We start from the raw sequence: 27,612 nt of genomic DNA, 5'->3' as shown, positions 1-27,612 counted from the left end.
TTTGTTCAGAGGAGACCATGGGCCTGAGATGCTAATTAAAGCTGCCACTTCTGGGCTGCTAATTAAAACTGTCACTTCTGGACTGCTAATTAAAACTGCCTCTTCTGGAGGGAATTAGGGCTTTGCTTGAGTTCCCAGGACGCACAGGATGGATGTGGAACTCACCCTGTCAGTGTTCCACAGCACTTTGTTCTGACCCAGGCTTTCAAAGCTTTTCTGACCCACTGGGTCCTCCAGCACATTTTTCTGTGAGATCCAGGGAAGTGTGGAAACAGCAGGAGCTGCTCACTGTGCTGGCCACAAAAGGGTTCTCAGCCTTGCCCTTTAGGTAGCATTTAACGTGTCATGTGGGTGAGGAATTTGATTAAAAAGCAGTGGGTTTGGCAGCACTCTGCTGTGTGCAGGGAAGCTTTTCTGTCTCCCTGCCCCACTAAAGAAAAAGCAAAGTTAAAATACGACAGACACCAGGGTTTGGCTCCCAGCAGCAGTGGAGGAGCCAACCTGGAGTGGCTTCCCAGGCAAAGATCTTCCTGGAATGTGCCCAGAGACATCCCAGCCTTGGCCTTCCCTGCCACCTCCTCATCTCTCTCCTGGAGTGCTCAGGGGTTCAGCAGCTTCCAGACCAACAATCCCAGTGCTGGGGGCAGCTCTGGTGTGTGCCCCAGGCACCTGGATGTTCCAATGCCCTGGGAGAGATCCCCACCTCCTGCAGGGATCATCCTGGAATGCTGCTGGGCATTTTCCTCTTCCCTGGATCCTGGGCTGAGCTGGGTGTGTGGATGGCTCCTGTCCCACTCTGCCTGCTGGGACCAGGCTGGGAAAACCACTCCAGGTCCAGCCCTCTGTGGGAAAGGCCTCATCCCCCCCTTTCCAGAGGCACCGTGTCACCTCTGCACAAGTGGCCACCTGCAGTCTGGGAGCCCATTTGCCCCTGGGAGCAGAGGGCTGGCACTTGTGACCCGTTTGTCTCTGCAATAGAGATCTGACATTTCCACCTCTGTCGTGGTTTTGGGTTCATAAATTCCCGGCCCTGATGAAGGCTCAGGTCAGCTGGGCTGACCCCAGCACTTGGCAGCACCTTTTGCCTAGAGTTTTGTCCCTGGAAGGGTTTTGGCCTCAGTTCCCCCCACCTCCAGCTCTCTGTGCTGTCAGTGCCACCAGCCCTTGCCTTGCACCAGTGCTGGCCCCGCTGATCCTGGATGGGGCTGGGGGAGCTGAGGGAGCCCTGAGCCCTGCAGGGTGGGCAGGAGGGGCCAGCAGTGCTCAGCAGCCCCTGGATGGGGCTGGGGGAGCTGAGGGAGCCCTGCAGGGTGGGCAGGAAGGGCCAGCACTGCTCTGCAGCCCCTGGATGGGACAGAAATGGGGCCAGAGCGGGGCTGGCAGCTGTCCTGACTCCAGGCTTTGGCTATCCTGACTCCAGGCTTTGGCTGTTCTGACTGCAGACTTTGGCTGTTCTGACTGCAGACTTTGGCTGTCCCCACCTGTCCCCAGCTCCAGGCAGGGTCCCAGAGGTTTTGGCTCTGTCCCTCTGCAGGGCACAGCTGAGCCCACAGGGGCTGCTGGGGACCCCCTGCCATGCACCCACAGTGACCCCGCTGTCCCCAAGGCCAGTGGCCCCAGCCTGGGGGTGCTGGGCAGGGACAGGGCAGGGACTGCCAGTCCAAAACAGCTGTGCCACCTCAGGCCTGCCTGGAGACACTGACAGAGCCAGGGATGGAGGGGACACCGTCATTTCCCTGCCTGCGTCCTTGTTCCACAGACTCACTGAACCATAGGGTGGGAAAAAGCAGAAATTCCTGAAGATTTTTACAGTTTACAAGAGTTTATTCAACTGGTTTCTGACTTTAGTTCTACGGAGGGGGTGCTGAACAGTTACAAGCTCCTTCAGGTCAATTACAGCCAATCTAACGAACGAACAAACAAAAGGGAAAAAAAAAGGAAAAAAAAGAAACAACTTGGAAAACAATAAGAAAATCCACAACTTCTTCACGTGTCATTAAATATATTCATATATAATAACCATAATATATTAGTATGCATTGTAAAGAAACATTGCCCAAAGCAGTCTGCCATGGTCATAACTAAACAACATTTACAGTTCAAGATATTAACAGAAATAATAAAAAAAAAAACACAAACAAAAACAAAACCAAAATAAAACAACCCCAAAAGGAACACAGGTTTGTGAGGGGGTGAGGCGGGGTGGGAGGGGCACGGACACACAGACAAACAGAAACGAGACCAAGCCACATCTGTGGGGTGCTACGGTCGGTGATGATTGTTTTGGCATTTCAGCTGCTCTCCAAAGCCTCCCTGAAGGCACCACAGCCCCTTCCCCACTGCCCCGGGGGTGCCACTCCTGTCCCCAGGGCGCTGGGTGGCCCTGGCTGGGTCTGGGCTGGTCAGAAGGGGATTGGTGCCCCAGAGCTGCCCCTGGCCAGGCAGGTGCTGAGGGGGCATCCTGTCCCTCTGGGGGAGCAGCAGAGGGGTCCCCCTGGAGGTGTCCTCATGGGGGTGTCCTCCATGGAGATGTCCTACTGAGGGTATCCTCATGGAGATGCCCTCCTGGAGATGTCCCACTGAGGGTATCCTCATGGCGATGTCCTCCTGGGGGTGTCATCCTGGGAGTATTCTCCTGGGGGTGTCCTCATGGAGATGTCCTGAAGCAGGGGTGCTGCAGGAGGAGCTGCTCCTCTGGACCCCAAAATGGGGCTGCTGTGCCCTCCCAGCTAAGGCTTCTCCAGCTGCACCAGTTCCAGCAGGTCAGGATTACTGGAAGCACATGAAGGGCACTGGGACCGTGGATGGAGTGAGGTGTTGGTTTGCCTGGGCTGATGGAAAGCACAAAACTCCAGCAGGGATGGAGAGACAGGCCTGGAGGACAAGCCTGGGGGCTTCCCTCCTGTGCCAGCCTCCAGGCTGCTGTGCCAGCTCATTTCCCTCTGAGCCCCCAGGCTGTGACAGGGCTGTGGGGTCAGGCGCTGGGGGCCTTCCAGGAGCAGTGGGAGCAGGGAAGGGGCTGGAGGGTCTCCCTGGGGTTTGGGGTGTCCAGGCTGTGCTGGGAGGGTGCTGTGCTTGACAAGGGTGGAAACTGGGAGTGAGCCCTGGGTGTCCAGGTGTGCTATGGGCAGTTCCTGAGTCCCCAGGTCCCCTGGCCTTTCCTTCCTGCTCTCCACATGGAGAACTGGCTTTGGGTTGGATTCTGTTACCTTTAGGCACCGTTTGAGGTTTGGGGACATCCCGGCTGCCTGAGGATGTGCTGTCCCACCCTGGCAGCAGCTGATGGTGACTGCAGGAGAGCATCCAAGCCCTGTTTTGGGGCTTTAAGCCTCCATTTGGACACTTGAGGTCAGATTTTATCCCTCAGAACCTGGTGGCTTCACTTCCCTTGGCTGCAAAACCCTCAGCTCTCCTTGAGGTCTGAGATAAGGAAAACCAGGTCCAGTGTGGGAAAGGGGAGAAAACACACACTTGGTGGGGGGAGCTGCTTGATGTCCAGGGTGGGATTTTTCTCCCAATACCCAGATTAATTTTGGGGCCTTGTGGTGTCAGGGGAGGCTCAGCAGAGCTGGGTCCCTCCGGGTGGTGTTTCCAGCAGCCCCAGGAGCCTCCTCTTTGCACCTATTTACATGGCTGCCCTGCTTTATGGTGGTTTATGTCATTATATAAATATTGTCAATTGCTATAAAACAAGGCAAAACCACTGGAAAATGTCATAAAAGAGATGTTTCCAAGTTTCCTAAAAGGAAAAATAGCAGGGAGGTTTTGCTTTTCATAGCGACTAATGTTTGCCTCTCCTCCAGGTACGGTCCTGCCCTCCCTGCCTTCCTGCCCATCCATTCCCACTCTGCCTGGAGGAGGTGGAATTGAAAATCCCCATTGCCCAGGGGCTGCTGTGCCAGGGGAGCAGCCTGGCATGGGGCAGCAGCCTGGCATGGGGATAGCAGCCTCACATGGGGCTCACAGCTCCCAATCCAGTCCTGCCCACAGGGTGCCCCAGGGGAGGATGCTCCAGTCTGAGATGAGGCAGTCTCCACTGGGCTCAGTGCATTAATGACTGGAAATTGGGAATTTTAAATTGGCTGGTTGTCCCCCCAGCAGAGGGAGGAGAGCTCCAGGTGGGTCACACCTGGCTCCTGGCTGAGACCCCTTCCCTGGGTGGGCTCTGCACTGGCCCCATGCCCATGGGGACAGTCCCTGGCACTCTCTGCTCCCCTCTTTGTCTCCAAGACCTTCACAGGGATGTCAGGGGCTGCAGCTCCAGAGGGAGGGAGGGCAGAGCTGCTCTGGGTTTGGGAGTGAAACCAGTGACCATCCAGGACCCTGGTGTCCCCTGCAGGGATTTGCTGCCAGCTGAGGGTTCCTGGTGTGCTGACAGCAGCAGAGGGGACCGAGCCCATGGAGGAGGTTCAGGGGTGGCCACAGTGGAGATTCAGGGACTGAGACTGGCAGGATCTTCAGGGCACTTTGTGGGAACTGGATGCCAACTCATTTTTTGTCAAGTCTGGGTGTTTCCTTGGGGATCCTGGTTATTGACTCCTTGTAAGTGGGTGGCTAGAGAAGGACAGGGCACCCTGTGGGCTCTCACTCCTTCAGTGTGTTGGGGCAGCATCCTCAGGGTGGGGGGCTGAGCACGGAGCCATTCCCAGAGTTATGCACAGCAGGAACTCACCCACCAGCAGTGTCCCCTCTTGGCTGTGCCTACAGTGGACCCAGAGCACCATCACAGCCCCAGGCACCCCAGGTGGTGGCCATGGCTGTGGGATTCCACAGCCCCCCAGGACCCCGTGGGCTGATCCTGGGGTCTGTCCTCAGCAAAAGTCTCGGTTTAGTTTCCTCTACAATAGCTCTCTCAGTCAGCCTAAGTTGCAAGTACGTGTTTTGGGGATGGGGAGTTAATTTCCAGCGGTGCTGTTGATTAGTTTCTTACGGGGTGGATGTGCCCATGCCGTGCTTTGGAGGCAGCAGATGTTGGCAGCTGGAAGGCAGTTTGGTGTCTCTGAGTTCTTCAGCAATGGGGCAGGAGGGAGCTGGGGGGCCCCAGGTGCTGCATGCCTGCACCCCAGTTGTGGGCTCTGTCTGTGTGTGCAGTCGAGTTTTCTTGGGTTCTGTTGGACCCTGTTGGGTTCTGTTGGGTGTTGATGGGTTTTGTTGAGCTCTGTTGAGTTCTGTTGGGTCCTGTTGAGTCCTGTTGGGTCCTTTGGGGTTCTGTTGGGTTTTGTTGGGTCCTGTTGGGTCTTGTTGGGTCCTGTTGGGTGCTGTTGGGTTCTGTTGAGTCCTGTTGGGTTCTCTTGGGTCCTGTTGGGTTCTCTTGGGTGTTGATGGGTTTTGTTGAGCTCTGGTGAGTTATGTTGGGTCCTGTTGGGCTCTGTTGGGTTCTGTTGAGTCCTGTTGGGTTCTGTTGACTCCTGTTGGATTCTGTTTGGTCCTGTTGGGTTCTGTTGGGTCCTGTTGGGTTCTGTTGACTCCTGTTGGATTCTGTTTGGTCCTGTTGGGTTCTGTTGGGTCCTGTTGGGTTCTGTTGACTCCTGTTGGATTCTGTTTGGTCCTGTTGGGTTCTGTCCCCCCTGGAATATGAGGTGCAAGCCCAGCACCCCCAGCCGTGGTCGCTGTCCCCTGTCCCCCCAGCCCGCCCTGGCAGCCGGTCCCTGCCCGCCCCAGCTCTACACAAAGCAGCATGCACAGTCAGTCTCTCCCTCTCCTCCTCCTCCTTTAGGCTTTCTTACACTTCCCCTTCTTCTCCCGCTGCTGGAACTTCCGGAGCCGCCGGGCCCATGTGTCCCGCCACTGGATCACCAGGCTGGTTTTGTCCGCAATGATGCCGCTCTGGTCGGGAGAGTCCTCGTTGTTGCCCAGCAGCAAATACTTCTTCATGGGCTTGATTTTGGGGCACTTGCAGGCGATGTCCTTGGAGTGGATCCACAGGATCTGGTCGCCACGCCGGATGCGGTTGCTGCCCTGCTTGTAGACGGAGATGATGTTCACCGTGAACTTCCACCAGTCCGCATTCTTCTCTGCCTTCAGCACGTGGATCTGGACAGCTGGAGAAAAACAACACACAAGCAAGAGAGGAGAAGGTGTTACTGCTTGGGCTGGTGAGCAGACAATGAGCTTCAAGCCTTACCTAATGGGCTGTGTGAGGAGGAGGGATTTTGCAGCAGCCAGGGGATGTGGAGACCCCAAAATACTGTCCCCAGGCCACACGCCAAGAACAGGAGCAGCCACTGCTGCATCTGAGAGTCCAGCAGAGCTTCTGAGGGCACCACAGGCTTGGGAGATGCTCTCCAGCTCTGTACCTGGCAGAGTCACTGAAACATCTCTGCAAGCACAGAGGGCAGCTCTGGACTCCACCTCTGGTGTCCTGGCAGAGCACTGGGAGACCTCCAGCTCCCACAGCCAGAGGGAGGTGGGAGAACAGCCCTGATCCCTGCACAAGGTGCTGGTGATGATCATGATGGTGATGGTGATGATGATGATGATGTTTTCCAAGCCCATGGCTGATGCTGTGTAACCTCCTCTGCAGCCATGGACTGAGGAAACCTCAGCCCTTGCTCTTTCCTGGGGCAGGGCTAAAAATCAGCTCCCAGGAAATGCCTTCCCCAGGCAGGGCCTGCCCAGCCCTCCTGGGTTGGTTTGCCAGCTGTGAGTGAGGATTCCCCAGCAGGAGGGACCCAGGGAAGCCCCAGGTGAGGGTGGTCTGGCTGGGAGAGCAGGCAGGGGCCAGGCCCTGCACAGGCTGGTGCAGCACCACCACAAAGAGCTTTTTTAGCCACTAAATCACTGTGCTTTTCCTTTTTCCCCACTGCTCCCTCCATGCCCTGGGAGCTGTAAACCCTGCCCACTCACCTGCCTATATCAGCTGCCCCAGTGGGACCAATCCTGTTTGTATAAATTAACAGAGGGAGAAGGAACTCCCAGAAACCTCAGGGAAACTATGCCCCTTGCCTTGTAACAGTCCAGTTTTCCCCCTGGATGGAGGAGCATCCCCCTGTCGCTGAAACCAAGTGATTCCAGGCTCTGGGAGGAAGCAGAGCTCTGCAGCCCAGCACAGCTTTTTGACACGTTGCAAAATATATGGGGTATTTTTTTCAGAGCGTGTCATGGAGGCCAGATGCTTTCATTAAAAAAAAAGGGAAAAGGGAAAAAAAGGAAAAAAAACAACCCTAAGCTCTGACCATGTATTTCCCTGTCTGGTGTGAAGGTAACAAAATGTGAAGAGTAGCCAATTTTTATTTTTTGGAAACAAATCTTTCCAAAAAAGCTTAAACCTTTGACCCGCCTGGGTCCACACTGACAAAATGGAGAAAATGAATGAAAAGGAACTGAAGAGAGGCGGTTACAGGAAACTCTGCTCTAAAACACACAGTCTGTATTTTTTTTTATGTCAAGGCCCCTCTCTCTTATTTTTTCCCTTTTTATTAATGAAGTGGAAGGAGTGAAAGCTTTGAGGAAGGCTTGGCTGGGGCAGGCACAGCTGCCTGCCCTGACAGCCGGATTTCTGCCCACAGCCTCACGTCCAGGACGCTCAGTTCCTCCTGAGCTCAGTTCCTCCTGAGCTCCAGGGGTGTTTGCCTGGCTGTTTCAGTGCTGAGCGGGGACCAGCATCTCCCAGGGGACACTGGACATGCAGAGAGGCAGAAATGGGCCAGGATGAATTTTTGAAGCACCTAAGCTGGGTTTAAAGGCTCTCTTCCCATGAAGGAGGTTTCAGTCCCATCCTGATTTGGAGCTCTGGCTCAGCTGTGCCTCCCAGTTCAAAGCTGGCTTTGGGGCTTGGGGCTGCCCTTCAGCTGCCCTCTCCTGGGACAGAGCTGGGCTTTGTGCTGAACTAACTGCTCTCCCCTGGCTGATGTTCCACTGAGCCCCTGCTCAGGCCTGTCCCTGTCTCTGCATCCCTGGAAAAGCATCCCTGGAGAAACATCCCTGGCAAAACCCCTGGGGCAGCAGATGGAAGGTGATAGGGGGTGATTGTTCCTCCTGGGGATGGTGCTCCCCTTGCTGTGGTCCCCTGGGTGCAGGAGAACAAAATCAGAGGAGCTGCAGCTTCCGCAGCTCCAGCTGGGGCTAGTGACACTGGTTTCAGTGATGGGCTCTGGTTCAGACTGGTCACACTGGTTTCAGTGAGGATGGGCTCTGGTCTGGGCTGGTGACACTGGTTTCAGTGAGGATGGGCTCTGCTCCAGACTGGTTTCAGCAAAGAGGGAATCCAGTCCAGCTCCTGATCCCACCTGTGCCTTGTGCCTGCTCCTCTCTGACCTTTGCAAACTCTGGGCAGCCGAGCCCTGACGGGAATCTGAGGCTCCTGCATCCCACGCACTCCCAGAGATGCAGAGATTTTTCTCCAGGTTCATTTCCCTGCAGCCTGCTCTGCTCTCCAGGGAGCTCCCAGGCAGCAGAGGGGCCTGTGGAGCAGGGGGACAGCAGCGGGACGGCAGGGGCACAGCTGGGTCCTGGTGAGGGCAGGGGCTGCCCCAGGAGCTTGACACTGACACTCCTGAAGCACAAATCCCACCTGGATGGTGCCTTCCAGCCCTCACCACATTTTGTGCTTTGCCAGAAGAAGGGGACAGAGTGGTCCCTGGGCTGGGGAAGGGGGGGAGGGTCCCTCGTCCCCTCCTCCTGCATCCCCAGAGCTCAGGGATTCTCCCAGTTCCCCAAGGCCTGGCTGAGAGCCTCCAGCTACAAGAAAGCCCCAAAGGCTGGAAGCTGGAGATGAAAGCCCAGGAGTGGATGGTTTGATGTTAATAAAAACAAAACACAGCCCAAAGCCTCAAAACAGCGTTTGAGGGCAGCTGCTGGAGGCTGAAAGCAAAGCAGTGCCTTGCAGCATTCAGAGATCACCATGAGTCAGGGCCTCAAACTCCTGAGGCTGCCATGAAAACAGCAAGGCTGGGGAAAACCTAATTTAATTACTTTTTAAATTTACATTTGGGGTTTGTTTGTGATAAATCTCCTGAGTTGAAGGCTTCCCCTGCTGAGGCTGACTCAGGGCTGGGCTGCAGGGCCAAACCTGTGCATCCTGTGGTGGAATCCTGGAATATCCCACACATCCCCTGCACAGACCTGTCTGTGGGAGCTTGGGCACCATGGCTGGGCTGACCCTGGCGGGTCCCAAGGAGGAGCAGTGGGACAGAGCACCTGGAGGCTATTATTGAACATGGCCAGGTGGGAGGGCGTGCTGGGCACAGCCCTGGCAGGCCCAGATGTCCCAGTCCAGGGCAGGGTCTCCAAAGGCTTGGCTCCCCTCTCACTGCACAAGTGCAGCGGAGTCCATGTGGATTCTATTCCAACCAGCAGCAAAAGGTGACCCCGACACCATCTGGGTTTGGGAATGTAAAGGGCTGGCTCTCACTGGAGCAAAGTGTTAAAATAGGATTTTTTTTCCCCCTTTTTCCAGTTTTTAATTTATCTGGCGGCGGCTTTGCCTCGCTCAGGTTGCCAATTTCCTACTGGTTTAATATTGGAGATTTATGATCCCTAATCCTTGGGTGTGCCCTGCTGCTGGGGGACCCTCACTCCCTCAGCACGTGGCTCCAGCAGGGACTGCTCAGCCCCAGGAATGGGATTTCTCCACCTTCCCAGCAGTGCAAGGAACTCTGAGTGCAGGGCTGGTGCTTTCCCTTGCCCTGGGTTTTTTTGGGGATTCGGGTTTTTCTCCCCCTCCCTCCCTCTTTTCAAGCTGCCTTTTGAAAACACATTTTGCTTTTTTCCAGCAGCCCCTGCCAAGCTCCTCTCCACAAAGGGGGTGACTAAGAGAAGGCTCCGCTGAAGGAAGGATTTTTTTACTTTTTTTTTTCCAAGAAAGGGCAAAGTGAGCAAATGATCTCACCTTTCGGATGAGGATTCTGTTCCTCAGCCCCATTCCCTGCCCAGCACCGGGATAGGGATGCAGGGCCAGCATGGGACCACAGTGCTGGTACAGAACCAGTCCAGCATCACTCGTGCAGGACCAGCCCTGCTGCAGCACAGGCAGCTCAGCACCTGGGGCTAAATGGAGATTTAAAAGCTCCAGGTTTCCTTTACCACAGTCACACCCATTGAGAGAGGGAACATCCCCAAAATCGGGCAGAAAATAAGAAAACGCGGCACTGAGGGAGTACAGGATGTCCACATCTCACCTGGATCAGCATCACCTGCTCTCATCAGATAACCCCCCCCTCCTTCTGGGAATCTCCATTCTCGGTGGGTTCAGCTAGAATCCCTTCTGCTTCCCCGGGATTTAGGTGCCCCCACCCCAGCAAACCCCTCCTCTCTCCCCGCTTTTCTGGGAGCTGAGCGGCCCTGCGCTCCCCCACGCAGCCCAAAAATCCCAGAAAAAGCTTTTCTGCCTCTGCTCCTGCCTCCCCCTCCCCGAATCTCCCGCCCGCCCTCCTCTCGTCCTGTTGAACTCCAAATATTTGCACCCAAACCCATCTCGCGGGGAAAAAGCCCAAATTAAAATAAAAAGGAGAAAAACCACAAACCCGACAAAAACAAACAGATAGGAAAAATAAATAAGGGAAAATATCCCCTTTGAAAGGCTGAATGAAGCGGGGAGCTAAAAAGCCCCATTGAGGAGCGGGCGGATGATAGCTCCGATTGAGCCCGCGGGAGAAGGAACTCTGTTCAAGCTAATTAGGGCCTTTTAGGACATTCAGCCCGGCGATGCCAGCAGAACGGTGAGGAAAAGAGCCTCCTAATTGGCTTCCTGCTGGGGTGTCAGTCCCAAAGTCTTTATTATCCCTCCCTGCACCTTTTCAACCCTTTCTTCCCTCCCTGGCCCTGCTGAAAGCCTGGGCTGCCCCGGCATCGCTCACCCCGCTGCCTCTCCAGCACGGTTTGTTCTCAAAAAACAAATTGCCGTGGCTATGGGGCTGGTGGGGCTGTGGGGGACCCTTCCATGGCCAGGAGGGTCAGGTGGAAGCACCCCAGTGCCAGCACTGGGACAATGTCCCCACACCTGAACCAGCCCCAGCACGCGGCTCTGGCTCACTGTGAAGCTGCAGGAGCGATGCTGAGTGAGAAAAGAGAAGGGAGAAGCCCATTCCAGCTCCCCCAATCCCTGCTCCAGGGGCACCTCGTCCCTATTCACTGGGACCTCCTGCCTGAGACACCTCTTGGGCCACCCACACCTTCCCAGGGTCTGCTGCAGCCCACAGGGCAGCCCTACACAGAACCAGGTGTGTCACCCAAAATTCCAATAGAACTGAGTGAGAGTGTCACCCAAAATTTCAACAGATCCAGGTGTGAGTGTCACCCAAACCCCCAACAGATCCGTGTGTGATTGTCACCCAAAATTCCAACAGGACCAGGTGTGAGTGTCACCCAAAATTCCAACAGGACCAGGTGTGAGTGTCACCCAAAATTCCAACAGAATCGGGTGTGAGTGGCTCCCAAACCTCTAATATATCCGGGTGTGAGTGTCACCCAAAAGTCCAACAGATCCAGGTGTGAGTGCCACCCAAAATTCCAACAGAACCGGTTGTGAATGTCACCCAAACTTCCATCACCCAAACCTCCAACAGAACCGAGTGTGAGCTGTCCCAGGGCTGCACCACCCTCTGAAGTCTCCTGGGAATTATGGGGGACTGGATGCAGGTGACAGGGAACTGCTTGCTGCTCATCCCCACAGCAAAAAATATTTTAAATATTTTAAAATATTCAAAAGCTGCGGCAGATAACGACACAGTGAGAGGGGACCTGGTGTCATCATAACCAGAAGACACTGGAAAACACTTGGAAAATGTGAGTCTCCTGCAGATCCTGGGATAGCCCCCAAATGAGGGTCCAGACTTGGGTGTGCTCATCCCAAGTGACACAGGGCATCGCTGTCCCTCCACACCTGGCAGGTCTGGCACTCCCAAACCTGCACACAGCCAGCACGGCTGTGGCCGGGGGGCCCTGGGGACACCCCCGTGGGGACACTCCTGCCCCGCATCCCCGTGGCTCGTCCCTGCACAGGGGACACTCACCATAGTCCTTCTTACAGTACTTCTTCATGTTGATCTTCAGCTTCCCCTTGGAGGCTTTGCAGTACGAGTCACAATCTGCGCGGGGAGAGGGGGAGGGCAAGAAAACATTAACAAAACAAATCAGTCTGCAAATGCAGAAAGCGCTGGGGGAAGGGGAGCGGCTCCGAGGCGCGGGCTGCCGTGAATAAGCAGCGTGCCTGTGATATCCATCTGCCGGGATGGGGCCATTGAGAAACCCTTCCTTTCTAAAGAAAGCTGCTCACAAAGGAGCCCGGCCTCCTCCGCCTCCCCCGGGCCGGCTTCCCCGGCCGCCTCTGTCTTCCTGGGAGACCCGGGGGCCTCCCTTATTGTGCCACCCAGGGCTTTTGAGAGCCACACAAATTCCCGCTGTTCTGCAGCTCCCACTGGAGCCTGCCCGGAGCCCACAGAGGCCCCATTGTCACCCCTAACCCGGGCCGGTGTCAGCCTTTGGCATTCATTGCCGGCAGATTCGGGCCGGGGTCAGCCCACCACAATGCGGGTCACGGAGGAAATTAGCAGCCCATGAAGCATTAGCAAAGCCTTTTGGTGTCCACTCTACTGAAGTGTGCAAATAAGATACCCCAGGGGGAACATTTCATTTCTAATAGGCCCCCACTGCAGGGACACGCTGGCCTGGCCCGGCGGCCGGCGGGAGCCTGGCACAGCCCCATGGCACTGCCAGGGCTGCTGGCCATGGGCCACGGGCCATGGGCACGGCCCTGGAGCCTGCAGGGACACCGAGCCTGCCCTGGAGCCTGCAGGGACACCGAGCCCTGCACTGGAGCCTGCAGGGGCACCGAGCCTGCCCTGGAGCCTGCAGGGACACCGAGCCCTGCCCTGGAGCCTGCAGGGACACCGAGCCCTGCCCTGGAGCCTGCAGGGACACCGAGCCTGCCCTGGAGCCTGCAGGGACACTGAGCCCTGCCCTGGAGCCTGCAGGGGCACTGAGCCCTGCCCTGGAGCCTGCAGGGGCACCGAGCCTGCCCTGGAGCCTGCAGGGACACTGAGCCCTGCCCTGGAGCCTGCAGGGACACTGAGCCTGCCCTGGAGCCTGCAGGGACACTGAGCCCTGCCCTGGGAGCTGATGGCCCTGCAGTGGGTGGGCAATGCCCTCCATACACTACTGGGCACAGCCCCATGGCACCAGGCCCGTGCCAGTGTGGCTGCAGAGGGGCTGGGCCATGCCAGCTGCCAGGCCTGGGGTGGGCTCGTGGACGTGCTGCCCGTGCCCATCCACGGCTCCTCAGCACCCATAGAATGGCTTGATCCAGGAAGAAGGGACAGGGCTGCCTGCAGCAGAAGGCCTTGGCACACTCACAGCCCTTGGAGGCTTCAGCACTGTCACAGCCCTGGAGGCCTCCATCTCTCCCAGCATCGTCCTTCCCCAGCCATTGCTGGGGCACAGATGTCAGCAGCACTGCTGAAGTGCCCCAGGAAGCTGTGGGGAAGGTGGCAATGCTGCTGGCATGCCATGGCCAGCTCACACTGGGTGCTAAGACCAGGAGGAACCCCCTCAGCACCAAGGCCTGTGACCCCTGTGTGCCCCAGCCCCTCTCATGCAGAGTCCCCCAGGCTCCCTGCTGCTCCTGCTCCTCAGGAGACACCCTCAGGTGAACCAGGCTTCCTGCTCTTCCAGCATGACCCAGCCAGGCCCAAACCCAAATCCAAACCAAACCGAAACCCTGTGATCTTCCTCCTGCCAGAGCCCCAGCTGAGATCTGTGCCCAGCTACAGCCTGGCCAAAGCCCCTCCAAACCCTGGTGGCTGAGGTTTTCCAGCCACTCGTGCCTCCCATTTGTTTTTCTCATCTGACAGGAGACACACGATGTGAGACTCCTGCACCATTTGTCCCCAAATGTTTATGTGACAAACCTCAGGAGTCCCAAGGCCTGTGCTGCCTGGCTGTGCCAGAGGCTCCTTGTCCTGCAGGTCCCTCTCCATGAGGCTGCAGAGGATCAGCCTGGGACATCCTGCCCATGGGAGGTGATGCCAGAGCCCAGCAACAAGGAGGCTGAGAATTCCCAGAGCTGCCTGAGGGACACCCTTCTGCTATGGGGGGGTCAGTGTCCAGCTCCTGTCCTGCAGGAGTGATGAGGGGGCAGCAGGATGGGCCCAGCTCCCAGTCCCACTGTGCAGCACGAGTGTTCCCTGCTCAGGGGCAGAGTAGGGCTTGGTGCTCACCCTGCTGCTGTCCTGCCTGTCCTGCTGACCCAGGACTTCCCTGAGCTCCTCTCAGCCTGTGTCCAGCCCAGCCACCCTTGTGAAGCACCCTGCCCCTGATGCAGGACAAACCCATGGACACATCCCAGCCTTTCCTCCAGGTTTGCTCAGCTGTACAAATATTCCAGTGCAAATCCCAGTTCCAGAGCCACAAGCCCAAACACAGCCAGCCCCTGGTGGTTTTTGGGTCAGCCCTGCATGCCCCAGTCTGGGGGATCAGCAGCTCCCCGCAATGAGCAGAGCAAGAGGGATCAGGAGCAGCAGCTCCCAGCCATGAGCAGAGCAGGAGGGATGGGAGCAGCAGCTCCCAGCCATGAGCAGAGCAGGAGGGATGGGAGCAGCAGCTCCCAGCCATGAGCAGAGCAGGAGGGATGGGAGCAGCAGCTCCCCAGGATGAGCAGAGCAGGAGGGATGGGGAGCAGCAGCTCCCAGCCATGAGCAGAGCAGAGGGACCGGGATGGGAGAGGCGCTGGAGCCGCTGGCTCGCAGAGGGAGCAGGTGGCGGGCGGCTGCTTCGTGTCGCTCGCAGCTCAGTAAAACGTGTCAGTACAGCTTTCAGCAACTTTGCAGCTCAGCCCATCCCCTTGATAGAGCTAATTCTCTGCCTGGGCAGAGACTTTTCACAGCTAAACACCTTCTTTGTTTTCCTTGATTTCTTTCTTTCTTTTTCCTTTTGCAGAAAGTTGATTTTTTTTTCTGTTTAAACATCTTTGGTTTGGGGGTTGTCTGGGGTTGCTGTGATGAGGCTGAGAGCTGCAGGGTGCTGAGTGCCCATCCCGTGATTTGTTAGCGGATCTTGCTCTGCCCGGAGCGCTGATGCTGCCGGGGCTGGGCAGGAGGGAGGTGCTGGCAGCAGAGTTGCGGGTGCTGAGTGTTGCTGCAGGGAAGGGAAACCCTGCATGCACCAGGCGCCTCTTGCTGCACTCTCAGCCCCAAGCTCAGCTCTGAGCCGCTGCAAAAGCCACATGTCGGGAACGGAAATTAAAGGCCCCTTGATTCTGACATGATAGAGCGATTAAAGCCACATTTCTTGGCCTGGGTACCTAACTGGAAATGCAGATATAAGGCTTAGATCCCCAAGGGGATTCAGATTCCTAATCCGAATTTATGCAGCTAAATTCCTATTGATTTCCCCCAGGTAGGGCCCTAAATGCCTTTGTGGGCTGTGATCCAAGGTGGAGGTGTTGTGGCTTAGGAGGGAGCCCCGGCCCTGACAGCCCGAGCCCGGCACTGGGGTGAGGGGCATTGTCCTGCCCTCCCTGCCAGGGCTGTGCTCTCTGGGGCTCTGCAGGTGGGCTCTGGGTGCCCCCATCTCCTGCTGTCACTGGCGGGGATGTGCAGCCAGACAGCCACTGAAGGAAGGTGCAGCCCCAAACAGCAAATCCTAAATCCATTATTCCCTTACCAGAGAGAGCAGGACTGAGAACACGGGAGGGGGGTCTGCCTTGGGTCCCAGACACTCCCAGAGTGGGGCAGGGCAGACCAGCAGGGCTGGCTTGGTTTGCGGCAATGCAAGGGGAGGTTGTGCTGAACAGCTTTTAGGTTCCTGCCCTTTTCTCTCCCTCCCCAGAGTTTCTGGTCAGAAATTCTCTGTGCATGAGCTGCCCCTCACCATGAGGGTGAGCAGCAGTGACCATGGGGACACAGCAGCTTCCAGCTCCCCTCTGGCTCTGGCCAAATCTGAGCTAAACCTCTCCAAAGGCAGCCCTGAACCTGCACAGGGCTGCATCCTCAGCTGTGGCTGGGGCCCGGAGGAAAAGCTCATGGGGCAAAAAGGGGGTGCCTGGGGGGCTGACCTCGGGGAGGGCAGGGGCAGCAATGTTGTGTGTCTGCTCTGGGGCTGAGTGTAGGCTCAGAGCTGGATGCTCAGAGTGTTCCCCCGGGCATGAAAACCTTTCTGTGAGCTACCCAGAGCAGCCCAAAGGCAGCTGGGAGCCACATTCCCAAGGGACACGGGATAAAATGAAATCCAGCCCTGGGACAGGAGAGGATGGCCCTGCAGTAGTGGTGGCAGGGATGCCTTTGGCTCTCAGAGCTCTGGAGATTTCCCCAGATGACCACAAGCTCCTGCTTCACTTCCCACAGCACTGAGGCTGCCCCTTGCTTCCATCTCAAAGAATTTCTTTACCATGTCCCCCATCAGTCCCAGGGATGACTGCTGGAGTCATTTGGAGAGCTCCAGCCCTGCTTTCTCCAGGCTGCTGGCTCTGGGCTGTGCTGAGCTCTGGGGAAGGAGGGGGTGCTCTGCAGGAGCCCCTTGCTCTCCCAGGGAGCAGGGATGGGCTCATCCCCATGGGACAAGCTCAGGGACTGCAGCCCCTGGCTCACAGTGACCCTGAGGAATCACTGCTGTCATTTAATTTGTGCAGGACTCCACTGGGAGTCTTTGTCTCGGAGCTGGCTGCTTTAATGTAAAGAAGCTTTAATAAAATAGCAAAGTTAAGGCACAGAATCCTCCCCAGGTTATTCATTTCAGCAGTGGCATCATTTGTCCTGTGCTTTGCTGCACCCTTGTCTGGCCACTGAGTGGACAGGGGTCTGTTATCTCTAAACTGGGTCTGTTATCACTAAACTGGGTCTGTTATCACTACTTGGCTCTTCTCCTCTCACCTGGCCGTGCCCCAGCTGTCCTGACAATGCCCTTTGCAATTCTCATGCATAAATCAGTGCCCTTCATGCCTGGGCAGCTGCAGGACAGCTGGTGTCCCCAGCAGGGTGGCCTTGGCCGTTCCTGCAGCATGGCCAGGGGCTGGAGCAGGGAGCCACATCCCTTCCAGGCCATGGACCTGGGATCAGCTGGAACTGGGTGCTCCAGTTCCTGTGGGCAGGGATTTCAGGGCCATTCCAGGGCAGGGATTCCAGGGCCCTGGATCTGCACCCCAGAGGCTTGCCTCGGTGCCCAGCAGGCCTCTGGCACTGGTGGTGCTTAACCAAGTGGCCGTGGACTGTCCTTGGTCCCCTTCCAGCTGGGAGCAGCAGTCCCAGGAGCTGGCAGGGGTCTGTCCCACAGGCTGAGCGGGGCTGTGACCAGTGTGCCAAGGCAGAGGCACCTGCTGGGCACCAGAGCATCCTCTGCTCTGCAAAGCGGTCTGGGGAGCCCTTGGCACAGCCCAGGAGTGTGGGGGCACCGAGGGCAGCCTTGCGCTGTGCCGGGCACAGCCCCCGCGGCACTGAGCCGTGCCACTCCCCGGCAGGGCAGGGCAGGGCAGGGCAAGCGGGAGGAGTAATTTCCACTCGAATTCATTCGTTTGTTTCGGTGCTTTGCAGACCCAAACCTTCCCGTGGGACCCCGCTGCCATCCCTGGCAATGGACTCACAAAACCTTTCCTGCGGGATGGCACCTCGGGAACACCTCGGGAGCATCCCGAGCCCTGCCTGCAGCGGCTCCTCACAGCCAGCATGTCCCCAGGATGCTGCCCAGTGCCCCGTGCCAGGCTGGAGCTCGCTGCCCGTGCTGCGGGAGGATCCCGGGCAGGCAGAGCCGGGAGCGCCGATCCCAGCGGATAACGGCCATTAACCTCTCCCTTGGAACAAGAAGGTGCAAATGAGCCCACAGCAGCCTCCTTTCTTCTGGCTGGGCAAGATTGATTGAAAAACAAATTGGCGCAAATAAAGCATGTAATTAGATTAAAGCCTCTCGTCTGGAGCGGCTGGAAAGCGGCAGCGAGGGATTCCCGGAGCCCGCAGCCCCTTCCCACCTCCACAGCCCCTTCCCACCTCCGCAGCCCCAGCCCCGGTGGTCCAGCAGGACCAGCAGCTCCAGGATGTGACCGGGCTGTCCCCCCACATCCCGGCAATGCCCTCGCAGGCCCCTCGGCCGCTCCTGTCCCGGCTGGGGTGCCCTTGGTCCCTCCCTGGCAGCTCTGGGCCCGGGTATCACCGCAGGCACCCCCCAGCACCAATGTAGCTCGAGGGGAGTTCCCTCCCTGCCCTCGGAGCTGCCTGGGCCGGTTTGGGGATGGGGATGAATGGCCTGAGGGGTGTTTGGTGGTCCAGGACAGTCGTGGCCTCAGCAGCACATCCCAATATTCCCGGATCCAACGGGAGCAGGAGATGGCTGCTGGGGACAGTCCAGCTGTGTCAGACACCCACTGGAAACGCTGCACTGGAAAAGCCTGCACTGGGAACACTGCACTGGAAAACCAGCACTGAACTGGGAAACACCTCACTGGAAAACTCCCCACCATTACAGCTCTTCCATACCACTCTGCCCCCTCCCAGGGCTGGCTGCACATTTCTTATCCCTTCCCGCGGGATTTATCCAGTGTATCCGTTCCCATGGGATTTATCCAATGCTGAGCCCCAGGACACGCTGGGGATGTGGGGTACAGATCCAGGGGTGCCCTGCCAAGAGCCACTGCCAGCACTGAAATACATTCCTGGGAAAACGCCTGTCCCCGGGACCTGAGCACCCCATCAATCCCTGCCTGACAGCAGCTCCCAGCCCAGGAGGAAAATCAGAGTTTTCTGTTCAGGAGAGATGCAGAAACAAGGAGCTGGTGCTGGGACAAGAGCTCTCATTCCAGGGGGAATGAGCCTCTGGAAATGGCCCAGGATGGGGAGAGGGAACTCGTCAGTCCCGACTTGGAAGCTGGAGGCTTGCCTGTGGTGGGATGCGGGGATAAAGGGTTGCAGGGGTAAAGGGATGTGGGGATGAAAGAATAAGGGGATGCAGGAAGGGAGGGGTTTGGGGTGAAGGGAGTGGGGTGCAGGGATGTGGGGCTGGAGGGATGCAGGGTTTTGGGGCTGGAGGGATGCAGGGAGGGATGCAGGGATGCAGGAAGCCTGGCACTGGGATGATGAGAGCACAGTGCCGTTGTGCATGAAGTTTATCTGTATTTCAGCAGTTTTGGGGGTCGTTTTAGTTTTTTTCCTTCAGACTTTCTGAGCTGTTTTGAAGTGACCAGGAGCTCCCTCACGGGAAGCCCCTCTCCCCCATTGTGCTCCCAGCCATTCACCGGGATCACCATGAGAAACCTTTCAGAGGGAGCTGGATGCTGCTGATCAATCAATCACTCAATCAATCACGCAGCCAATCCATCACCTCGCTTACAGCTGGGACAAGGCAGAGAAAGCCCGGGCAGGGCTGAATGAATTCCTCCTTTGGATGGGCACAAAGCTGGAGCCTCCCAGGCCGAGCCCGGATTTACGCCGGGGTGAATGAAATGAGGATTTCCTCTCCCGCCTGCCCGCAGGGAGTGGGGCAGGGCTTTGTTCCCAGGCTCGGGATGCTCCCGGCTCTCCGAGGGCTGACACTACCCCACAGCCAAGGGCTCCGGCTTTTCTCCCTGCCGGTGCTGCAACTGGAGCCCCAGCTCAGCAGGGAGGGCAGTTTTCCCGTTCCTGGTTCTTGGGGGAGGATTCAGGCTAAGATTTGGGTACCACAGCCTGCAGCCAGCTCTGCCCCGGATCTCCTCTGCCCTCTGGGAAAGCTGCAACTGCAGCCAGAGCTGCTCTGGGTCTAGGAGGGCCAGGCATCCCTCAGAGCTGGCTTTTCCCTTTCCTGCACTTACATCCAGCCTCTTCCCCACCAGCCAGGAACAAAAGGACCCAAAATGACATTTGGAAGGACCAGATCTGGTTTTGTAACTGCAGAGGTTGATTTCCAGGGGAAAACCATGGGGAGCTGCATCAATCCAATCACCTGGTTTTATTTAAGGCCCCTGGCTGAAATCATCCATTTCAGATAATCATTCCCCAGAAAATCTGGATTTGATTCAGATAAGACAAGGACTGACTGGCAGGTTTGTAAACCTTTGTAAACCCCCCCACTGCTATTTTTGTTTGTCCTTTCACTGTGGTCTCTTCTGTCTGGGAGGGACCAAAAAAGCACCAGAAAAGCTCCTCTTGCCTGGCAGCAGAAATGAGGAGCAGCCTCTCCTCTTCCTCCAACCTCCCAGCATGGAGAGCATGGATCTAAACATGGAGAGCATTTCATCTAAACAATTCATTTTGGCTGGTTTTCCCAAACTGATTGGGACCCCTGAGAGTAAAGCAGAGCCAGGCAGGCCCCCCACACCAGAGCTGATGCATCCCACCCCTCATTCCAAGACCAGCTTGGCCCGTGGTCCTTGCAATGGCTCAGGTTGGGGTGATGCTCCCTCAGCTCTTGGTCACTTTCTGTCCCACGTGGCCATGAGCACAGGAAATGGGGCAGCATCTCTCCCACAACTGCCTGCACTCAAAGTCTCCCATAATTGCTTTTCCCATCTTGTTTCCAACCCCTTTTTCTCCCATAGCATGGGAGCTCTGCCTCGCAGGCACGGATTTAGGGATTTGTGAAAAACCCCACAGATTTCAGCAGGGTGAGGGTGGGAGCTGAGAGATGCCAAAACACAGCACTGCTGGATGCTCCCCATTGAGGAAAAGGGATGAAATATGGAGGGTTCAAGCTCCTTGGACGAAGCAGTGCTTAAATCTCCAAAACAAAATCCCAGTGAGAAGAATTATGATGGGATTCTGGGCCTGATGGATTGCTCAGCTTGGCTCAGCCTTCACTGGGCTTTCACTGGGAGAAGGCTCCTGGTAGGATGCCCGGGTCCCTGGTCACCCCATGGGGAATGGGGACATCTGTCCCTCCAAGGACACGGGGATCCACAAGGCACTGTGCCACCATTTCCTATCCCTCCCAGAGACAGATAACCCACCCCAGCCTCCAGCCAGGGCTCTGAGCTAAGGAAGGGCTCTGACCCTGCTGGGACGTGCTCAGTTATCAGCTTTATGCAGCTTTATGTTCTCAGTTATCAGCTGGGCTTTAGACCCCTGAGCAGCCCTTTCCCATGGCAGGCTGCTGCTGTGTTGGCACACGATAAAACCTGTCCCTCAGTCTGTCCCACACACCCCCTGGGATATCAACACTGGGGACTGAAGATCCCAGGGCTGTCCTCTGCTCCTGAGCCTGGGTGACAATCCTTGACACAGCACTCGGCTCAGGGATCAATCCAAGGTGACATCTGCCATTTTTAGTACAAACTCCTTAATTTATGAACCACTGAGACAACAGTAAACAGCTTTTCCACCTCCTGTCCTTCAGAGCTGGGGCTCAAACACCCCGGGAAGCTGCAGGCAGCAGCAGCACAGGACAAGTCACCCTTTGAGGGACACTCTGGCTCCTGCTGCCATGCCCTGGTCAGCACCATCGGGGTCCCTCGGTGACACGGGGGGACAGAGGTGGTTCCTCTCGGATCCAGCACTGGGTAACGCCCCTGTGCTCACAGGTTCAGCAGGAAATCCTCCTGCACCCTCCCTGCACACCGGGAAACAGCGGGCTCTCAGGATGCTGCCCGCGTGTTTCTAGCACTTTTGGCATCAAAGGAAACCCCTCGTCCCGGTACGAGCAGAAGGGTTTATGGCTTTGGTGCAGTTTATCTCGAGGGAAGCGATTGCTGAGGAGACATTGAGCACCGAGATGCTCCAGAAGAAGGGAACAGAACGTACACGTACCTGCGGGCTCCTCGGCGCTGCTGGCGGCCGTGGTGGGCGGAGCAGCCGGGATCTCTGCGGGACAGCGGCGCACACGGGACACACAGGGGACAAAGGAGGGAGGAGAGGTTATTGCAAAGCCCAGAGCTGCTCCCTGCCCACGCTGCAGGCTCCCCTCCCAGCCGCGTGTGCCAGCGAGAGCCCCAAACCAGTACAGCGGCGACTGGGGAACCGGGCATCCCTCAAAGCTGTCACATAGGGGGTTTTTACAAAAAAACCTGGCTTTTGGCTGCGTGCTGCACTGTGCCCAGCCCCTGTGGCTGCTGTCACTGCTGTCCCCTGCAGCTGCTGTCACCAGATCCGAGGCAGTGCTGGCGCTCCCCTGGTGAGAGGCAGGGTGCAGGTTCAGCACTGCTGGGGTGCAAGGGGTGCCTCCCACGTTTAAAGGAAACACAAACACATCTGGTGCCAATTCCCTGGTCCCTGGCTCTGATTTGGGGCCAGCTTTGCAGAGCTGGAACCACATCATGCTCTGGAGACTCGTTCCCAGGCCTGGTGTGTTTGTTGGGAGGATGGACTGTGGATGGATGGATGGAGGGAGGGAGCTGCACGGTCCCAGCTGTGCAGGATGCTCCCCTTGGATGTCCTTCCTGCATTCAGGGCATGGTGCTGGCATTCCCCTGCATTCCTGGGAATCCTGGGGGGGAACACCGACCAAGGCAGGGTTTGCTCCGGGTGTGGCAGCAGCTCATAGGGCATCAGGTGATTCTTGGGGTGCCTCACTCTCATGCAACTAAACCCAGCACAAGCCATGGTGCATGGCCAGGCAGCACTGGAGCCAGCACAGCCATGCCACAGCTGGGCTGGGGGTGCTCAGCCAGGCCTGACACAGACCCAAGGTGTACTTTTCATGGCTAAAAGTCCCTGGAAACAGGGAATTACCAGCAGTGGTAAACAAGAGGGTGGCTGTGCCCAGCCCCATACCCTGGATGGGCCATGTTGAAATCCTGGGCCTGTCTTTATAAATGCCATGAATCCTGAGGGAGCTGATGCAAGGAACAATCTGCTCTCTGATTTCCCCTGGCCCTGGGGAATGGTTCATGATAAACCTTTGTGCACACTTGCGGCAGAGCAGACTGGAGCCATGGCTGGAGGTCCTGGGGACAGCAAGCCTCTGCTTTGGGCTCTTGCTGTCCCATTGCAACACGGGCAAAAAGGAATCCCAAGTGACCTCAAACCACTCTGGAATGTGTGTTTTCTTCAGCAGGAGAAGGTGGAGAAAGGGTCTCTGCCCCAGAATTTGGCAATGGCTGTGCTGGGGGGTCAATGGTGTGGGAACAGACTGTGGGTCTCCAGTAAAGGCTGGAATCTTTTAACCTTCACTTTTCTTGCTGGGCCTTTTTCTCCTTTTAGCTGCAGGGAATCCCCCCTCAGGGGAGTAGTTCCTCCTTCCCATCCCATCCCATCCCATCCCATCCCAGGCACACTAATTTCGATATTTTGTTTTGTTAGGGCAGATGATGTCCCACAAGGAGCATGAGCCACTGGAAGGTCCAACAGCAGCAAACTCCACAGGCAGCAGAGAGGGGCACAGGACTGAACCCCACCTTCCCAGGCAGGGAGAGAGAGGGTATCCAGGTGTTTGCAGAACAGAGACTGCAAAGGAGGCATTTTGGGAGCTGTTCCTGCCTTGGGAAGGCAAATTGAAAAGCAAACCCAAGGAAGCCAAGGATAACCCCTCCCGTGGCAGGGCTGTGTGAGTGCAGGAGCCCCTGCAGCAACCCAGGGGGTCTCAGATGTGGTGGAAATTGCATCAAAGGAGCAGCTCCTGTGGTCTGAGCTCTGTGCCAGTGCAGCACAGCCTGATTTTGGAGAGAAGAACGTGTTTCTAGTGATCTGTAGCGATCCCCCTAAGCACAAAAAATGTGATTTTAGAGCACCTCTGTTCCATGAAGCAAAATGGAATTCCCAGCAAACCTGGCTGTAGATGCACTCACAGAACACCCCAAGGAGGCAGGAAAGCTGCTGGAAGCTGCTGTGGGTTCAGGACCCCGTTTGGGCAGAGCAGAGGGGTCCCCAAACAGCCCCACACCCCGAGCGCTGTGGGGTTCAGCACCCCCAGCCTGGGCAGCGGCTCTGGCAGGGTTTTAAGGGTTAAAATCCCTACTCCACAGAAAGGAAGAGGATCCACCTACTTATGCAGGGGGCGATGGGGGAGCGGCTCTGCTGGTAGCCCTTGGCGCAGCGGTTGCAGGTGATGCCGGTGACGCCGTCCTTGCAGGGACACTGGCCCGTGGTCTGGTTGCAGGTCTGGCCGGCCGCACCCACGGGGTGACAGTCGCACTCTGCGGGGACACACGGCAGCGGGGTCAGGGCAGGGCGGTGTGGCATCGGCGGGAGCGGGGCAGCTCCCGTGGCACCGCTCCATCCTGTCTGCGCTCCGAGAAACCCCCGGAATGAGCTGGAACAGAGCTGGCTTTTGGCACAGGGCTGGGGACAGGGCTGGAGAGGGGGTGGCCCTGTCACAGCACCACTGCGGGGACAGGGTTAGGGTTTAGGGTTAAAGGACACAACTGCTCACCCCATCGGTGCTGAGATCAGGAATTTGCAGGATTTAAAGGCAGGGCAGTATCGACCACTGCCCCCCTCCAGCAGCCCCAAACCCCCGGGACTGGTGCAGGGCTGGTACAGGGGTACAAACCCAGCAGGATTCCACCACCCCTCAGTTCAGCAGGAAGCAATCGCTCGGGAATTCATCCCACGTGCACTCCAGGAAAAATCAAAGCGGTCCTTTCAGAGCCCTCCCCGCTGAGCTGCATCCCTGGCAGCTGGCACTGAGGGCACAGGAAGGAAATGCCCTTGTGGGATGGATGGGGGCTGAGGACCTGCTGTTCCCGGCCAGATGGATGCAGCCTTGCCGGCAGAGCCGGGCAGATGTGAAGGGTTTGGCAGGAGATGTAAATACTGCACTTGAAAACATTCAAACATTCACCAGCTCATTTCCCACAGTGGGACTTCACCGGCACAGCTGTTTGGGAGAGAAAAAAATTTTAAAAAGGCAAAAAGAAGAAAAGCCAAAAAAAAAAAAAAAAAAAAAAAAAAAGAAAAAGCATCAGGGCTTGTTATCATCACTGCTCCAAAAGGATTAGGACCTCGCACATTTGTTAACAGCCCTGATTTCTAAGAGCTGCAAGCGCCGTGCCAGACTGTGGGCTGCCCCTGCTGAGCCGTGGCAGGGACAGGCAGGCAGGCAGGAAACTTTCCTTTTCTTCTGCAGCATCCCGGGAAGGAGCCAGCCAAATCCCTCCCTGGGGAGCGCTGATTCCCCTCTGCTCTGCCCCTCAGGGGAGATGCCTGCCAGAACAGAGGCTGGGGGAGCCTGTCCCACTGCTGGGCCCTGGAGGGGCTGCACTGGGGTCAGGGCAGGGTGAGTGTCCCCAAGGGCACAGTGTTCAAACCCCCCAAGCCCCCACACTGGGCACAGCACTCCCAAGAGGGCTTTTCCTGGACCTTGCAGTGCTGCTTGGTTTGTTCTGCACACCCCTGTCTCTCAAACACCCTAAATGTGCCTTATTTGGGGACAGCAGAGCACATCCCATGTTGATTTGGGTTTCCAAGCGTTGGTGCTTGGCTGCAGGCTCCCTCCAGGCCAGCCCAGTGTGGTCCTGCACAGCAGCACCAGTCTGACCCCACTGGGCAGCAGCTCCTGGCTGATCCCTGCCCAGCAGGATTGGGATGGTGCCTGGAGCACCCCTGCCCTGGGATGTCCAATTTCTCCCTGGGGACATGCAGGGCTCCAAAGTGCCACCAGCCCTGACCCCACAGGTGCTGGGTGGGAAGAGACAGAGCCTTGCCAAAACCCGATGATTTTTCATTTGGAAAGGAAAGAAACTCCTCAAGAAACCGACTAAGCTTTTTCTCCTTTCTCCTCTTTTCCCGACACTTCTGATTTAGAATTTTTTTATTAAAAGTCTCTTTCTCCCCCCTGCCCTGAGCTCTCCCTGGGAAATGACTCCTTGCAAACCTGCCCACAGCAGAAATCTCCTTTTCTAAAGCTAATTTAGATTGGAAACGTTTTAACGGGAAATCAGTGTGGCTGGTGATGAGCAGAGGGATGCTTAGGTGGGAAAACTGCAGCCCCAAGGGATTCTGGTAATGCTGGGGGAAAGGAAATAAACACACGTTAAGAGAAGGCCTGAAGGAGGAACAGGAGAGAAAAGAGTTAAGAGCAGAGAGTCAGGAGATAACAGAAAAATAAGGGAAGGGTTACCCAAGGAGAGGCAAAGGACAGGAGATGGGGAGAGCAGCCTCGTGATTCAGGCATTCCCTCGGGGCTGCTCCAGGCAGAGCCCATCCTGTGAGGAGCTCCTGGGTGAGGGGAATCGCCCTCATTTCAGTGGGACCGATCGGGGAAAAGAGGGAAACGAGGGAAAAGAGGGAAAAAAGCCCTGGTGATGAGTGAGATCCTCAGGCTCTTGAGGCCACAGTGCAGAGCCCTCTTTGGACAGCACAGAAATCAATCAATAATCGAATGCTGCTGCTTCCTTCCCTCATGAGGCAGCGGCTCGGCCAGCTCGCCCAGAGCTGCCGGGTTATTTTCAGAGTCGAATCTCTCTGAGGTTGTCTCCTGTCCCTCCAGGCCTGGCTCTGTGAGGGCTCTGATGTCCCCACGTGTGATGTGATGTGCCCAGGGCTGCAGGGGGCACGAGTGGCAGAGGGTCGGGGACCAGGATTTCACCGGGATGAGACCCTGGCGATCTCTGCCACACCGAGGTGAAATCCTCCTCTCAGGGTGACGGACGGGCTCTGTGCCACCTGTGTCACCTGTGTCACCTGTGTCATCTGTCCCCAGCGTCCCCCTGGGCCCAGCTCGTCCTGCCAGGTCTGTTCCCAAGCTGAGGGAAGCAGGGCAGCTCAGCGGAGGCAGGAGGGGCTCTCCCCGTGCCTGCAGATGGGGATTTGCTGTCCCTGTCCTCGAGAAACTGAACCAGCGCCAGCAATTAGGAGCAATTAAAGGTAATTTACAGTTCCCCGGCCAGTGCAAACACTCGCAGCCAGCAATTACAGGCTCTTCTTCTTCTCCTTCCCCAGACATGGAGGGCCGGGCTGCTGGTGCTTGGTGCTGATTTTCCCAATCCAGTTCAAATTCCTTTGGGCTGTAGCTCCAAACTGAGGGAAGCGTGCGCCAGGATGCCAGCGGAGGGGGGGGGGGGTGTGTGATCGCTGCAAGCTCCCCTTTGGCATCTCCGATGGGCACCCTGGCACTCACAGAACGCGTTTGCATTCCTGAACTTGCCTGGCTTCCATCCCTGACCTTCCCTGGGTGCAGGGATTTGTGGATTTGTTCATCCGCCACCGAGGTGCGGAAATTCAGCAGAGCCCTCGGGGCGCCGGGGCTAAGGGCAGCTCTGTGAGCACGACAGGAAGGTGTCCGGGACACCCCGGAGATGATGAGGAGGATAACGCGGGGTTTCCCTCATGCCTTGCTTGAAAGGATCACCCCACAGAGGGTACGGTGAGATGGGAGAGAAGCAAAAGAGGATGATGCTGAACAAGAGAAATGCCCACAGAGCACCGGGGAAAGGCAAATAACTCTCAGGATTTCGGTTTTTCAGAAAACCTTTAAGAAAAATTTATGCTGAGTGTCTGTGGCAGAGATGACCGGGAATTCCTAGTGAAAAAGTTAATTTTTGGTTGAAAACATGGCTTTGGAGGAGAAAACAAGGAGCAGGAATCTGTGCGGAGGCTTTAACAAGCAATGGGGGGCAGCAGTGGGGGTGCCTCTGCTCCCAGAAGCTGAATTCCCTATGAAATCAGGAAAGCAGGGGGCTGAGAGCACTCCCAGGTGAGCACCTCCAGCCTGGCTGCTCCAGATATGAGGAGACCACGGCGCTCTGTGCGAGACAGACCCGCGGCGGCCGAGTGGATGAGGGGACAGCAGCCAAAATCCGGAGTGCAGAAGGAGGCATAATTGCAAGGAGGGAACAGGATGGCTCAT

At 56.9% G+C, this 27,612-nt stretch overlaps 1 protein-coding gene across 1 annotated transcript in view; it reads right to left on the bottom strand.

Annotated features, from left to right (window-relative positions):
* Positions 1 to 1,803: 1,803 nt before the first annotated feature.
* The window catches only part of NTN1 (netrin 1), a 79,150-nt gene continuing 53,341 nt past the window's right edge, over positions 1,804 to 27,612 (bottom strand). The window contains exons 3-6 of the mRNA XM_074555253.1: positions 23,810 to 23,959; positions 21,636 to 21,689; positions 11,952 to 12,026; positions 1,804 to 6,041 (exon numbers count right to left, since the gene is read on the bottom strand). Of these exons, the coding sequence (XP_074411354.1) occupies positions 5,713 to 6,041; positions 11,952 to 12,026; positions 21,636 to 21,689; positions 23,810 to 23,959 (608 nt within the window). The 3' untranslated portion in view covers positions 1,804 to 5,712. The remainder of the gene's footprint in view (positions 6,042 to 11,951; positions 12,027 to 21,635; positions 21,690 to 23,809; positions 23,960 to 27,612) is intronic.

The sequence above is a fragment of the Zonotrichia albicollis genome, chromosome 19 (genome assembly GCF_047830755.1).
Source record: "Zonotrichia albicollis isolate bZonAlb1 chromosome 19, bZonAlb1.hap1, whole genome shotgun sequence".
NCBI lineage: Eukaryota > Metazoa > Chordata > Aves > Passeriformes > Passerellidae > Zonotrichia > Zonotrichia albicollis.
This window is presented reverse-complemented; position numbering and strand designations above follow the sequence as displayed.